The sequence below is a fragment of the Microtus pennsylvanicus genome, chromosome 12, assembly GCF_037038515.1.
Source record: "Microtus pennsylvanicus isolate mMicPen1 chromosome 12, mMicPen1.hap1, whole genome shotgun sequence".
Classification (NCBI taxonomy): Eukaryota; Metazoa; Chordata; class Mammalia; order Rodentia; family Cricetidae; genus Microtus; species Microtus pennsylvanicus.
The window spans coordinates 69,701,663-69,716,238 of record NC_134590.1 but is presented as its reverse complement, the minus strand read 5'-3'; the positions used below and the strand labels follow the sequence as shown (position 1 = coordinate 69,716,238).

The 14,576-nt window shown below is 48.3% G+C and overlaps 1 protein-coding gene across 7 annotated transcripts in view; it reads left to right on the top strand.

The window, feature by feature from the left end:
- The window catches only part of Tns3 (tensin 3), a 232,056-nt gene that overhangs the window by 76,378 nt on the left and 141,102 nt on the right, over positions 1–14,576 (top strand). For 5 of the 7 annotated variants that reach the window (XM_075944307.1, XM_075944310.1, XM_075944309.1 and 2 more), the window contains one exon: positions 1,353–1,391. The exons of the other annotated variants lie outside the window; for them this stretch is intronic. Coding sequence is in view for 1 of the 5 variants with exons in the window: in XM_075944309.1 (XP_075800424.1) it covers positions 1,353–1,391 (39 nt within the window). In the remaining 4 variants the exon portion in view is untranslated. The remainder of the gene's footprint in view (positions 1–1,352; positions 1,392–14,576) is intronic. 7 annotated transcript variants of the gene reach the window in all.

Below are 14,576 nucleotides of genomic sequence, written 5' to 3'. Positions count from 1 at the left end.
GATGACTATTATTCCACGTTGTGGAATTCGGGTGACATTCTAAGGGAGAGCCTGGTTCCTCGTGCGTTCCTTACCAGTGTGACTGTGTCACAAGGCACCAGGATGCCTGTGTGCCCCCACTGAAGGCTTGCTGGAATGGAGTGAATCATAGCATTTCATTAACCATAGGTTCCCCCTGGTCCAGCTTAGTCACCGTCCTATAAGGTCCTGTCACCAGCTCCCTGTGTTTCCGAAGCTACACTTTATATTTATTTATGGACTCCTTCCCCCACCCACCAATCAAAATTTAATATGTGCATGTGGAGCCAAGGACACACAGATTTGAATTAGGTGTTTCTCTGCCTGCCGGTTACTATCTGAGTCCAGAAGAGCTGAGGATGTAGTTGGGGGAAAGGTGAGTGCAAAGACAGAGGACCCCTGTCTCTGCCAAGAATATGAGTCATGATCTTGGTGGAATAATGGCGTGTCCCCGATAGGTGAGTGGCCATGTGTCACATGTTTCTGGAGAAACTCACTGGGCAAGATAAGCAGGAGGCCTATAAATAATGGCCCCACCAGGGACCAAGGTCATACTGCTGCCTACTGCCCCAGATTGTGAACTGCAGTGTCCAGTCAGGCCTCTTGTGTCTCCTTCTTTGCCAGCTCCAGAAAACTCTTGGAGAACTGGAATGAACCAGGGTCTGAAGTGGGAGAGCGAGGAGGAAGCTGGGGAGTGTGGCAGGTCATGGGGGCAAGGTCCTCGGCGCCTCTCAAAGGAACGAGAAGCCAGTCCAGTGGCTTGACTCCCACAGGGACTTAACTGAGGGCCACAGCATTCTCTGTCTCTGTGTTCCCACTTCTCTTTGAGCCTTCACAGCTGCCTGGCCAATAAGGTGCTGCTCTGAGCTGAGGGATTAACTGAGGTCTTGCAGCTTTGCCTGGGATGCTTTAGTGAGCTGACTGAGAGAGTCCAAGGGAAGTTCTTCCTCGTCTCACGTAGCGACACAGTCAACAGGAATAAATACATACAGACTCCCTTTTTAGTTTCGTATGCACAGATCATAGATTGTTCTAGAGAAAGCAGCCCATTTTGCTGAGAAAATCCATCCCTGAACGTGACTGTAAAGACTGTGGGCAACTTGAAACCACCCTTCAGAGCCTCCACCTCCTCTGGATCCCACTTCTCATGCTCCCCAACGAGGAAGGGTTGTTTCTGGAATTCTCAAGAAGGCTCCAAACTTCAGCAGGGTTAGCAGAGTGTAGGTTCTGTTGAGTCCCGGCATCCCGACACAGCCGCGGCTTCAGGGAACCCGCTTCGGCTACTGTGCCCATTGTCTGAGAACCCCTTGCTCATGTCTCTTTTCCCTTCCAAGGTGGCGGTTCCCTGCTCTGTGCAAGTCCACCCGGGCCAGGTAAGACCGTCACATCCCTTTGGGACTTGGTGTAAGCAGGTAGGGAGGTCTTCCTGTTTTTTTCAAGCTCTGCTCCCCTGGGGACTTTGCTCACCTAGAGGGTGGAAGTGCACTCTTGTTTGTTTTCATTAAGATCGAAAATTCTATTGGACTAGGTGGCTCACACCCTTAGTCCCAGCACTCAGGAGGCAGAGGCAGGCAGATCTCTCTGAGTTCGAGGCCAGCCTAGTCTATAGAGTAAGATGTGACAGACAGGACTATACAGAGAAACCCTGTTTCGAAAAACAAACCAACAAAGGTGGAAAATCCGTGTGCCCTTTTGTAGTGGCAACCTTTGAGGCTTGGCCCCCTGGTGAAAGGTACCTAAGCTGTCCTTAGTGTCAGTACCATTGTCCCAGGGTGGCTTTGTAAGCGTCCCAACAATGCCAGCAAGGCCACCTCGGACACATGCCGTGCCCTGCTTTTTTATCTCACTGGCATCAACACTTTCTCTTTGATGCGTCATTAGGTGAATGTAAAATTTCCCTCTGCTTCTCAAAGGAGTCTGCTTTGAGTGCCATGGCCACCTGCCCTCTGTGTTTTCCTGGTCCCCTCCCACTGTTTTTGTGACTTCTTAACTGGGAGGAGGCCTGTGGACTGGGAGGTGAAGAACAAGGTAGTCTTCTTGCTGTCAGTCAGGAGTGGCCCTGAAGAGGCCGCGCTTTGGCTGCCTGTGGCTGTTTGTGGAGTGCACACTGCCCCAGCCTTCCTTGTGAGGGAAAGAAGTGGCCTGCCATCTCTCCCAAGGTGGCTTTCGTGTATTGCTTGACTTTTCCCTACTGGATGGGGTCCTGCTGCGACCCTGCTTCTCCTGTGTGTAGCACCCGGTGGCTCAGTTGGTGTCTTTGCTTGTTTTCCTGCCCTCACGTCGTTGTGGACAGAGCCCAGCGCTCTCTAGACACGAGGCTGGTGCTGTGTATCTCGTAGGGTGGTAGAACATTCTCTGAGGGCTCACCTGAGAGGTGGCACAGCAGCCTAGTTCTCCTGCAGAAGCCACACTGAGGTCCCACCTCACTGCTGAGCCTCAGCTTCCTTCTGTTTCCAGTGAGAGGGGTGGCGGTCCGTGGCCTAGGGGCAGCCAAGCAAAAGCCAAGGGATGCTGGATTGGCACATCACAGATGCCTCATTCACAAGATGGCTGTTGTGACTTGCCCCTTTGAGTGCGCTCAAAGGTCTCCTTCCTCTGGGAATGTAAGCTATGCATCTGACGTCACTGGAGGGATTTCTACCCAACCATAAAGACCATGTCAGAGTACTGAGTGCAGAGTACTGTATGCTTAAATCCAGGCTGCTGTGCTGGTTTCAGGGCTACCGAGGGCCACTGCCACTCCTTCCCCTTCACTTCTCTGTAAACTGCATAATCAGGGTCCCGAGACACGTCTGCCTGTTTTATGTATGTCCTTGTTACAAGTGTAAGGGTACCTAGATGTATGTATTATGCCTACCTATAATTATTATGTTTGTATGAATATATGTATTACACATGCATTTGTAAATATGTATTATATCTATAAATGTTGTATTTGTTGTTTATAATTTTCCTATGTGTGTATATTGTATATAATTACTGATTGCTATGCCTATGAATTTGCATGCATGTCTGTTATATGATTTTTATGTGTACTTGATTGTGTATATTTATACGTATACATAAATATAAAACATACATTGCTTGAGTTCTGAGAAATACATTGCTAGGTGGTATTTACACAAATTGAGGTGGTATAACCAAATGTAATAGCATAGCTGATGCTTAATTTTTTTTTAAATACTTATTTATTATGTATACAATATTCTGTCTGTGTGTATGTCTGCAGGCCAGAAGAGGGCACCAGACCTCATTACAGATGGTTGTGAGCCACCATGTGGTTGCTGGGAATTGAACTCAGAACCTTTGGAAGAAGCAGGCAATGCTCTTAACCACTAAGTCATGTCTCAGGCCCCCGTGATGCTTAATTTTTAAAAATGTTTTAAGCTTCTTTTGTTAACATCTAACACCCAAGTGGACACATGCATGCGCGGATGCGCGGATGCGCGCGCACACACACACACACACACACACACACACACACACACTAGCTGAGACTACCGTTGTCACTGCTGCCTGCACGGGGCTGTGTGACGCAGTCTCCCCTGTGTGACGCAGTCTCCCCTGTGTGATGCAGTCTCCCCTGTGTGACACCTGCAACACCGGAGGGTTTTGTTCCTGCAGTCTCAGCATCATTTCTTAGTACAGAGAGCATCCAATATTCCTGTACTCCTGGCCTTAATGGGCTGAGAACCCTCTAGCGTTGGTCTTGGAAGTTGAATTGGCTTGAACACTCAGATGTCACGGGGAGAACACTAAACATGTGACTGGTCAGGTTACCTGAGAACAGTTTTGTTTTCCTGGTTGTCATTCGCTGAGTGATTTCTCTGTGTCTGACACTTTGCCTCCTGAGGTCACCTCTGAGGCTTAGTCAAAATCCCAAAGGTCGTCCAGATGTGGTGTCTTTGCAGCTGTGCACTTGCTGAGGCTAGAGCCACATTGTCACTGAGTCTGTTCTGGAGTTAGTCACAGCCTGGGTCCTAACAGTCCTAACAAGCTAGGCTTGGCCACCCATCCTCAACACGTCAATTAAAGAGACAAATAACCGGAAGAACCAGGAAAAGGAAACTTACTCAGTGTGCTCATTGAAGTCCAGTACACCCCCATCCCCACCCCCCAGTCTGTCTTCATGGGCACTGATATCCTGGTCAAGGTTGGTCCTACGTGTCATCTTGGGCTTTTTCTCTCCCACAAGGTGGTCTGACTAGTTGCCAGAACCCTGTGATCCCTTCCTGGGAGAGTCCTCGGACTGGCACCAGGCTTTAGTTTTACCCTTCTCCCAGCGTGAGTTTCCTGGAAGAAGTTCCAATTCTTTGAGAGCCATTGTCTCAGCAGTCTGTTAGGCAAAGGGAGGGCCCACTCCAGGCTCTTTAGAATATCTTCCCTCCTGCCAGGATGGTTACAATGATGCTTCTAGTGTTTAGTGTAACACATTTGTAAAACAAGGAGCTGTCTTGTGCAAAACTGCTCACTTAGTAAAAGTGGGGAGGAAATTAGTGTTTATTTAGGGCTGTTGTATTTCCTGTCCAGGACTGGTGACCATCTCATGAATTCAGTCACAGGCACGTCTGTGGGATGCCCATTCTGGGACCAGTATCTGCAGACGCTCTTCCACTTCTCATGGATGAACTTGACAAGCAGAGGTTTTGTTGTCCTGTGTCTTCTGAGTCCCAGATGCCATTCCTGGTCTCAGTGTCGTCTGAGCTGACATGACACACATGTCCTTTGGGATACTCCTGGCTCTTTCTGCCTGTGACATTAGGGGTCCTGCGTGCCCTCTGGGTGTGCTGTATGCAGCTGTAGGGGGCAGTTGCTTCTGAGGCCACCCTTTTGCGTTGCCCATGCCTGCCCTGCTGCTGTGACCTGGGCTGGTGGCCTTTTCTCCACCTGTAGCGTGTGCTGTCTGCCTCTGTTGGGTATCAGTGAACCTGCAGAGGTCACGCCATCCAGCACATTTCAGCTCAGTGAGCCACCAGGTCTGTTCTGAACTCCTGGAGTGATACAGGTTTGGGGAGTGACAGTTCGAAACTCTGGCATACTTCATTGTCCTGGACAGTAAAAAGGGCACCATGAGCCTTGCCAGATGGACTGAGTGACAGCCTTTGATCATTGGCTGACTCTGGGGGCGCCATTTATTTGTGGGAACAAAGGTGCCTTCATGATGGGGTGAGGGACCTTTGGAACGGCTGCCAGGCATTTACCTGTGATGCTTGGCCTTCTGTTTTTTTTGCTGATGGCAGAACCTGTTTGTCCTCCTGACTTCCAGCAGTGGGATGTGAGTTTAGAATAATGCATGAACTGAGAGGTAGTTGGTGTGGTTGAGAATAGGAGCTGGAAGGCAGACCTTTTTCTGTAAACAATGACGTTGTTGATGACGCAAGCGTGCAGGCAGTGAGTTCCTGGGAGTCTGTGTGAAAAGAAAACCATGATGATTGGCCGTTTGTGTGTGTGTGTGTGTGTGTGTGTGTGTGTGTGTGTGTGAGAGAGAGAGAGAGAGAGAGAGAGAGAGAGAGAGAGTGACAATGAGCACAGGGATTTGTCCATGTTAGGCAAGTCCTCTATCAGGGAGCTACAAGAGGACTGTTACAGTCCTTCTTCGTTTTTCCTTTGAGACAGGGTTCCACCAAGTTGCTGAGGCAAGCCTCGAACTTGTGCTTTTTTTCTTAGCCTCCAGGGCAGTGAGGACCACAGGCCTGTGCCACACGGCCTGGATGGAGCCAGGCACTTTGTCTGAAAGGATAGAAAAAGGGGGACATATATGACATAGGAAATACAGAGGATGTTGATCCAGGTGATAGAACATGTCCTGACCCAGAACTGTGTTGTGGTTGCCAAGGTTTGCTTCATTGTAACTTTATTCAGACCCAAACCCATATGTGAATAGTGTGATAGGGTTTTCAGAAATATTGAGGGTATTGTGGGTTTAAGGTCTGTTTATATCTGCTTATATCTGATGAGAGAGGCAGGGTCTGCAGCTCAGCTGTCCTATAGACCTACACATGTGTACATGCATGTGGTCACATGTATATGTAAGGATAGAATGTAGTAGTACTTACAAGTGTCAGATTAAGCGTAACTCTGGTCCTATCTAGTCCATGACACAGAGAATCCTATGATGTTGATCTGCTTTCCTTTGCATAAAGCTCTACTTTTCTGTAAAATGGCATGTCACCACTTTCCTGTGGGGACCCTGTAAAGACCGAGAGATGTGTTAAAATAGCACTAGCTGGGCATGGTGATACATGTTTTCCAGCACTCGGGAGGCAGAGGCAGGAAGATTTCTGTGAGTTTGAAGCCAGTCTGGTCCAAGTTCCCCACCAGCTAGTGAGTTATACCCGGTGAGACCCTGTCTCAAAGAAACATCAAAACCAAATGAAACAGAAAACCCAAGCAAACATATAAACACACAAAAGGTTCCCAGTGTCCTTACGCTACACGGAACACACAGGCTAAATGTGCAAAGCCTGCTTTGCTTTTCCTTGAATTGCAGAGGACAATGAAGTCTTTGAGTTTTGTGGTTTTGCTGTTTGCTTTGTGTTGTTATCTTGTTGTTTTGGCGTCTGACAGGGAGAACCAGTCTGATGAGCTCTGGAGAAATAAATCCTCTACTTCCTGAGGGCAAGGGTATGGAGGTCATGCAGCGATGGTGTCCAGTGGATCCTTTGTGGAGACTGGGCACTCGAAGCCTGGGCGTGGGGTAGCGTTGTCAGATGGGTGTGTGCATCTCTTGTTGGTAGCTGCCAGTTTGCAGGGTCAGATCTTCATGAAGAGACCTAACCGCTCTCTAAACAGTAGCCTGGCAGCTTTCTGCTTAAGCGCAGAAGCAAATTGTGTGTGTGTGTGTGTGTGTGTGTGTGTGTGTGTGTGTGTGTGTGTGTATACACACACATACATACTTTGGTTGTGTTTTTACTTCACGTACTGTCTTAGGGAGAAGGAGTGGCTTTTCATGTTGGAAAGCAGGAGACCCTTGGGGACAGAAGGTCTGGGGAGACTGAACAGGTTGAGGTGGGATAAGCAAAGGCAGGGAAGCAGGCTTATATCCATGCTGGTGTGACTTACCCCAGGTCAGATGACTAAAGTGGGCAGGCAGGCCGTGTGGTCAGTAGCACCTGGGGAGCTCTCGTCCTTGTTTGGCTAAGAGCCTCAGGCCTGTTTCTTACCAGCTGGTCCTGTCTGGTCTTCCGGCCCTCTCCGCTTTGCTAAGGTGTGGGCATCGAACCTCTTGTTCTGCCTTCTCCCAGAAAGCTCTACTGTGCATTGCAGGTGGCTGGGTTCCGTGCAAGTTCAAGGAGGCACAGAAGCCAGAGATAGACAGAGCTCCCTGTCCGCAGGATTGTCCACATCCTGTGGTGTCAGGCGGCTCCTGGAGGGCAGCTTAGAGCAGCCTGGCTCTCTGGGCTGGCTGATGGAGACACATGCATCCCTTATTTACTGGCTCCTCCTAGCTTTCTCTCCATCCCGTGGGTTTCAGGCGAGCGGGATGTCCTCATCATTGTTAATGGATGAATAGCTGCGGGTGGACAGGGTTTAAAGCCACTCTCAAATGCTCCTCTTCTTACCTTTGCTTTCGTGACCTTGAAGGACCGACCTGAAGAGAGCGAGGTGTGTATTGGTGATAGGGGCGACCCCACGCTTGCCCCTTACAATTGAAGTCACACCCAGCCTTCCATGTGAGCAAATGTGTGTGGTGGAGAGAACAAATGGCTGGTATCCTCATTTTCCTGGGCTCCCGAGGACACCTCTATACTGGTGTTGTTGAAGTCCGAGTCTGGTCCCTGGCATCCCTAACAATGTGTGTTTAGCCACTGGTCCCTGATAAGCCAATTAAACAAGAAATAGTGAAAAGCAGAGAAAGATGTATTTCCCAATGCGGTCACAGTGGGGAGAGAAACAGATCAATAGGTCTAGTGAATGCCGAGCATCTTCTTGGACCCGGCATGAGGCTTTAAACAGAGGGCAAGAGGTTTGCATAACTAAGTAGTCTTGGTCAAGGTGTGGTCCTGTACATCTTTGGCTCCAGTTTATTCTACAAGTAGTCAGAATTGTGTGAAATCTCCTTGAGACCATCTTCTCCTCTGGCTGACACCTGGCTACAGACATTGCTTCACATGAGGTTCCTAGAGAAACTCTTAATTGTGACATCTAATTCCATTGTCCCAATAGTTTGATAGCCATAGGGAAGCATATATCTCTCAATAAATACCTTGGCTCTTGCCGGGAAGTTAGATGGTGTAGAGACAACTCAAAATGATTATAAGTCGCACCTACATTAGACCTGTAACTCAGGAAATGTGGACATACAGTACGGGGAAATATGCAGGTGTCTTAATTAGGGTTTCTGCTGCTGTGGAGAGACACCATGACCACGGCAACTCTTAGAAAGGAAAACATTTAATTGGGGTTGGCTTACAGTTTCAGAGATAGAGTCCACTGTCATCATGGCAGCATGCAGGTAGACATGGTGTTGGAGAAGGAGCTGAGAGTTCTATCTACATCTTGATCTGCAGGCAGCAGAAGGAGACTGTGTATCACACTCTGGGCATAGCTTGAACAAATGAGACCTCAAAACCTGTTCCCATAGTGACACACGTCCTCCAATAAGGCCACACCTCCTCATAGTGCCACTCCCTATGGGTCAAGCATTCAAACACATGAGTCTATTTTAGCCATATCCGTGTAAAGCACCGCAGCAGGGAAAAGGCCACGTGATGGTGGAGGCAGAGATGGAAGCAATGTGTCTCTAACATCCCAGGACTGCAATGGCTATGTTAAGATGCAAGAGGCAGGGCCAGCAGACTCCAGTATCTCATTTTTGGTCCTATATGTGGAGGAAAATAAATGCCCGTGGTTTTAGGGTGTGCAGTGTGGGGCCCTTGTTCTAGTAGGCTCAGGAAGCCAATACTCTAGGAGACATTGTCATATTGCTTAATTGTTCCCTAGACAATATGGACTGAGTGGAGAGGAAGCCACTCTGGCTGCAGAGCAGTGACGTAGCCTTCCCAGGAGTAGCCACGTAGTGGGCATGGGGTCAGAGAGGCTCTGGTGAGGCAGAGTACAGAGAGATAGTTCAGGGGAACAGACACAGCCTTTGGGTTTAATCTGTCAGGGGCATTGGGCAGGGCGGTGACACCTGTTTCTCCAGGAATCTTCAGGGAAGGACTGTAGAGCCGTCCTCCCAGGGCTTCCTATCTTGCTAGCAGGGATGGAGTGAGCAACATCCAGGTAGGCCAGCCAGGACCAGGCCAGTGTTCATGGATGGTTCCGTGGGATGCCTGGCTTGAGCTCAGACCATTGCCCACCAGGGACTTATTTCAGCTCTGCTCTAAAGGATCCAAAATGTTGTTACCCTGGAGGCCCAGGTCTTTGGGAAGTCACAAGCCAGACTTTGATCCTGCCTTTTCTTTGATTTCACCCTTCCCTCCCACACCTAAAATAACATCCATCTTTTGACTGTGTCCAACTGTGACGCTTTTAGTGTTCTGAATTTCTGGGAAGGGCAGCCGCAGAGAGGAGGTTCCTGGCAGCCTGGTGCTGTCATCTGTAGCTGGGAGCTACAAGTCTCAGCACCGATCCCACTGGGAAATGGAAAATCCCCCAACAAACACACCCAACAAAGCCAGCCTCCCAAACGCAGCCTGCCTGCCTTTTGTCACCCACATTTGTAAGCCAGGTTTGGCTCTGGCTTTGAGCTATTGTCCCACCTCTGCAGGTGGAAGGATTGTGAGGCAAGGCCAGTACGTGTTGACCTTTGGTGGTGTCAGCTTCCGCACCAGGGGAATACAAAGCCTTAGCTAATGATTAAATGCCCACGGCTGGGCTGCAGGGCCTGGTTAACTGACTGCTGGGTTCTCACCACCCTGTCCACTCACGGTGTAGATTTAAGGCTGGTAGACCGCCCTGGACTTGCTCTAGTAAAGTGAGAAGAGAGACTGGCAGGGTGACAGCCCTTGTCCCTATGACCCCCTACCCCTCCTCTCCTCTGATTCCCTGAGGGCCAGCTCCAGAGCTGCTTCCTCTTAAATATTGACCTGGATCCCCAGGATACTATAGCCAGCCTCTTTCTGAAGGTCTCACAGGAAGTAGGGATTTGAGTGATGGGAATGCTGCCAAATCTGGTGGCTACTTTGTCCTGCAGTGAGCCAGACAAGTTAGCTAAATGGGATTCCTTTCTTTTTCTCGTGGCTCTGCATATTAATATGGAAACATCGAAGACAGTGACTGTGTTTGATCTTTGAAGGAAGGAACTATGACTACTGAGTGGAATCAAATGCATATTTGTTTTCCTCCCGTTAAGCATTTAGAAAACATCTTTACTAATTATTTGAGGATTTCATATAATCTATTTTGATCATTTTCACTGTTCTCTTCCCACAACTTCTCCCAAATCTACCCCACCTCTGTATCCTCTTCAAATTCAGTTATTATCATTATTATTATTTTTAAATAATACGTCCATAAAGTTCAATATGTCCTACCCGTACATATATACTCCTATGTGTGGGGCCGTGCACTGGAGCATGGTCAGCCTACCATGTTAAAAACATGGCTCTCCCTCACCCAGAAGGCATCAACTGTCTGTAACTCCGCAGATAGAGATGGGCTTATGAACCGCTTTCTGCATCCCATGCTGGAATGTTGACTGGCCTGGTCTTGCTCAGGTCTTGTGCAGGCAACGGTAGCAGCTGTGAATTCATGAATGGAGGGGTCCTGTTATGTCCAGCAGGCACTGTTTCTTGCTCCAGACCTCCCCAGCGTCTTGGCTTTTGTAATCATTCCACCCCCATCCCTTCTGTAATGGTTCTGAGCCTTGGTGGAAAGAGATAAAGATGTCTCGGCTGTGGCTAAAAACTCCACTGACCCTCATCCTCTGCATTTTGATCCGTGGTCAGTTTCTGTGTTAACCACCGTCCACTGTCCAAAGACTCCTTGGATGAGGTCTGAGAGCCGCAGTGTTCTATGGGTAGAGAGATCTGAATTCATAGGCAGTTTGGTTCATTATGCTTGTTTTAGCAGAATAATGGGGCCAGTGAGCTCCCAGCCATGGGCTCTTGGCCAGATTTACAGTACCAGGAGTGTTTTTCTGCCTGTGGTGTAGGCCTTAACTGTGATTAGAAATCAAAAGTAACATTCTTGTTCATGTTGCACCCATGGGCAGATCTGGCCTCACCAGGGTCATTATTGTAGTTCCCGGGGTTCATAGCTGGGTAAGACTATTAATGACTATGTCCCCTTATATCCTCCAGGACTGTGAAAGCTAGCCAGCAGCAAGGAAGCTTCTTGGCCAGCACCTACTTCATTTCTCCACGTCCTGTGACTAAAATGTGTGGTGTCTTCAGTCAGGGCTTATCATCAAGTTCTGGTAGACACTGTGAACAGAGACTTCTGGTTTGTTTCCCGGCTGCCAAGACCCAAATAATCATACAGAAACTATATTAGTTACAACACTGCTTAGCCAATGACTTAGGCATATTCTTAGCTAGCTCTTACATCTTAACCCATTTCTATTATTTTGTGTTGAGTCACGAGGCTGTGACTCACCAGATAAGGTTCCGGGATCTGTCTCCTTCAGCAGCTACGTGATATCTCCTTGATTCTGCCTTCTTTCTTTCTGTATCTTTGTTTGGACTCCCGCCTAAGTATAATCTGTCCTGCCATAGGCTGGGGTAGCTTCTTTATTAACAAATGGTAATAAAACATTCATAGCATACAGAGGAGAACCCCACATCAGGACACCTTACATAATTTTTATTCCCTGAATTGGAAAGCTGTTAGTGTGTGTCCTGGTGGCATTGTAAAGAGGCAGGACATCTGTTGGCATAGTATTTCAATAGTCTGAGAGCATTCTACCTTCAAGAGGGCTGTCCAACAAGATACCATGCCCTGCTCCTTGAATTTGTATCAGTGGCCTGTCTGAGAGCCCTGAGCTGACCTCAGGCTCCTTCCTCACTTACATGTGGCTCCATTGGCCTTTTTCCACCCTGCTTCCTTCATGTGTTGGGAAGGAGATTAGTGTGTCTGTGATCTGTGATTACAGAGTCTACTTGGAGAAGCAGGTGCCTGTAGTTTCCTGGCTCACTGAGAACACGTTCGAGTGCTTTCTGTTGCAGCAGGCTGCTGTATTTGGGAAGTCTGGAGTTTGCAGATATCGGCATATGCTGTCATAACTGTGTTCCCCTAGTACACTGGGAACTTTTCCTACATGAGTAGCTTCTGTAGAAAAAAAAAGTTGCTTTTTGTTGTACTGGAAGCTGTCTGTCATTTTCATAGACTTGATTATAAAGGAAAAGTAAGGAAATTTGTGTGTAATTGAATGTTTAATTTTGTGGATGTTTTACATTTGAGCAAAATGTGCACACATCTAGGACTTTGTTTCCTAGCATGGTGATGATAGCTCTTCCCACCTGCCTCCTTCCACGGGACTCAGAAATGTGGGGCTGTTTGTGGACTGTCTTTCTAGAAAGAACTATTCCTAGAGAGCAGGCATAGGGTGGCGGGATCAGGGACTTCAGAGGGACCAGTTGGTTCTGGACCCAGGTAGAAACAGGTATCAGCTTTGTTACTTTAGGGTGACACACGCATTTAGTCTATATAGCTGACTTTAAAAATATTATTACTTAAATAACAGTAATACTCTAGTTGATTTTGGATGATGCTAGGAAGCTCAGTTTAACAGTTGATAAAGAACTGGGCTGTGGTAATTCCAGTACTTGGGAGGCCAAGTTCTTTGAGTTTTAGGCCAGCCTGATCTACAGAGCAAATTACAGGGAAACTCACATTCTCCAGAGAAATCCTGTCTCACAAAACAAACAAACAAACAACAAAAAAACAATTGATAAAGAAAAGTAATCATTTAACATTTCTTCCTTCTGTGCTGGGGACCAAACCTAGGGCTCTGGCCCTTGAGAGCGGCACCTCTACTACTCTTCCTTTCTCGTAGGATTGTGTCTTGGGGTTTCCACAGAAAGGAAGAAGGGAAAGTTCTGTTTCTAGAGGGATGCTGGGTCTTAAGCTTGATGCTGCGTGGCCTGTATCATCACAAAGAGGAAGTGGACTATGGATCATGTGTTGCCTTAGAGGAAGAAAGCACCACCCCTGCTGTGTTCTTACCAGAAATGGAACCAGAATCAGATCCGGCTCAGGTCCGTGAGCAACTGACAGGAAACAGGGGCTGAGTGATCCTTGAGATAGTGCCAGAGGGCCAGCTGCCTCTGGAGGCAGGGCAGTCAGTCTACTGGGCAAAAATAGCTGCAGTTTTTCAAGATTTATTTGTTTTTTTCTTAATGTGTGTTTTGCCTGCATGTGTGTAAGTGCACCACAAGCATCCCTGGTACCTGCAGAAGCCAGAAGAGGGCACTGTGTCTCCTGCAGCTGGAGTTACAGGTGGTTGTGAGGCATCCCGTAGGTGCCAGGACCCAAACCCAGATTCTTTAGAAGAGAAGCCAATGCTTTTAAACTGCACAACCATCTCTCCAGCCCCAGCCCTGGCCTTTTAAACATGTATTAGAAAAAGAAGAGAAGGGGGTCTGTTAAGTTAGGGAACCTCTGGTTTTACCCTGTTTTCTGAGACAGGGTCTGTCACACACCTGGAGCTTACCACATAGCTTCAACTGGCTGGCCAGTGAGCTCTAGCAACCTGCTGGTCTCTGCTTCCCAGTGCAGGGACTAAAAGCAGGTGCCATCATGCCTTGCTTCTTAACGTGGATTCTGGGCATCAAACTCAAGCCCTAATGCTCACGTGGAAGCATGCTTTATCAGCTGAGCCATCTGATAAACCCTCCTCCTTCCGGACTTGGAAGGTCAAATGCCCAGGTGTTGAACCCTAAATAATGAAAGTAAACAATGGCCGAGGAAACCACAGAGGGAGATTTTGAGGTTGGCCGCTGGCCTCCCAGCACACTGCACGTGTGTGCACGTGCACACACTGAAGTGGCTTCCTGAAAACCTGCCCAGGTCCTCTCATGCAGCTCATCAAAATGGGCCGCTCTTGCTTTCTAATGCATTTATACTAAATCCTGCGGAGGAAAGGGTGGCTTCAGGCCGGTGAGGGGGTGTTTCTGTAAAGTTTCCTTCATGGGAAAATTCTGTCTCTTCCTCAGGAAAGAATCAACATGGAGATGAGTTGACCAGGTCCGGTGAGGCCAGATCTCCACTCTGTAGAGTGAAGGACATTGGGAATGAAGAGAGTTTAAGACACGCGGGGCAGTGAGTGCCCTCTCCTTGGTGTTATTCAAGGGGAACCTGACCATGCACCTCAGTAGCCATCCTGAAGAGATGGAGACACTGAGGGCTGTGACTCAGTGGATATCCCAGGGAGGACAGGCCCAGCAGAGGCAAAGGCACTAGTGGTTCTTAGTGTAGCTTAGGGTCTCAGTGGGAAACCGGGAGTTTACGGATGTTTTGTGCTGTCCACCCCAAGCCCTGGTGATTTTTAAGATTTTTAAGATAACAGGAAATTAATTAGAGGACTGTGGGGTCCATCCGACTGGCTCTCGTGTGGAGCTAGGCTGTAGTACTTGTCTGGGAGAATTGATGGGGTGACCCACAGGTTCCTGACC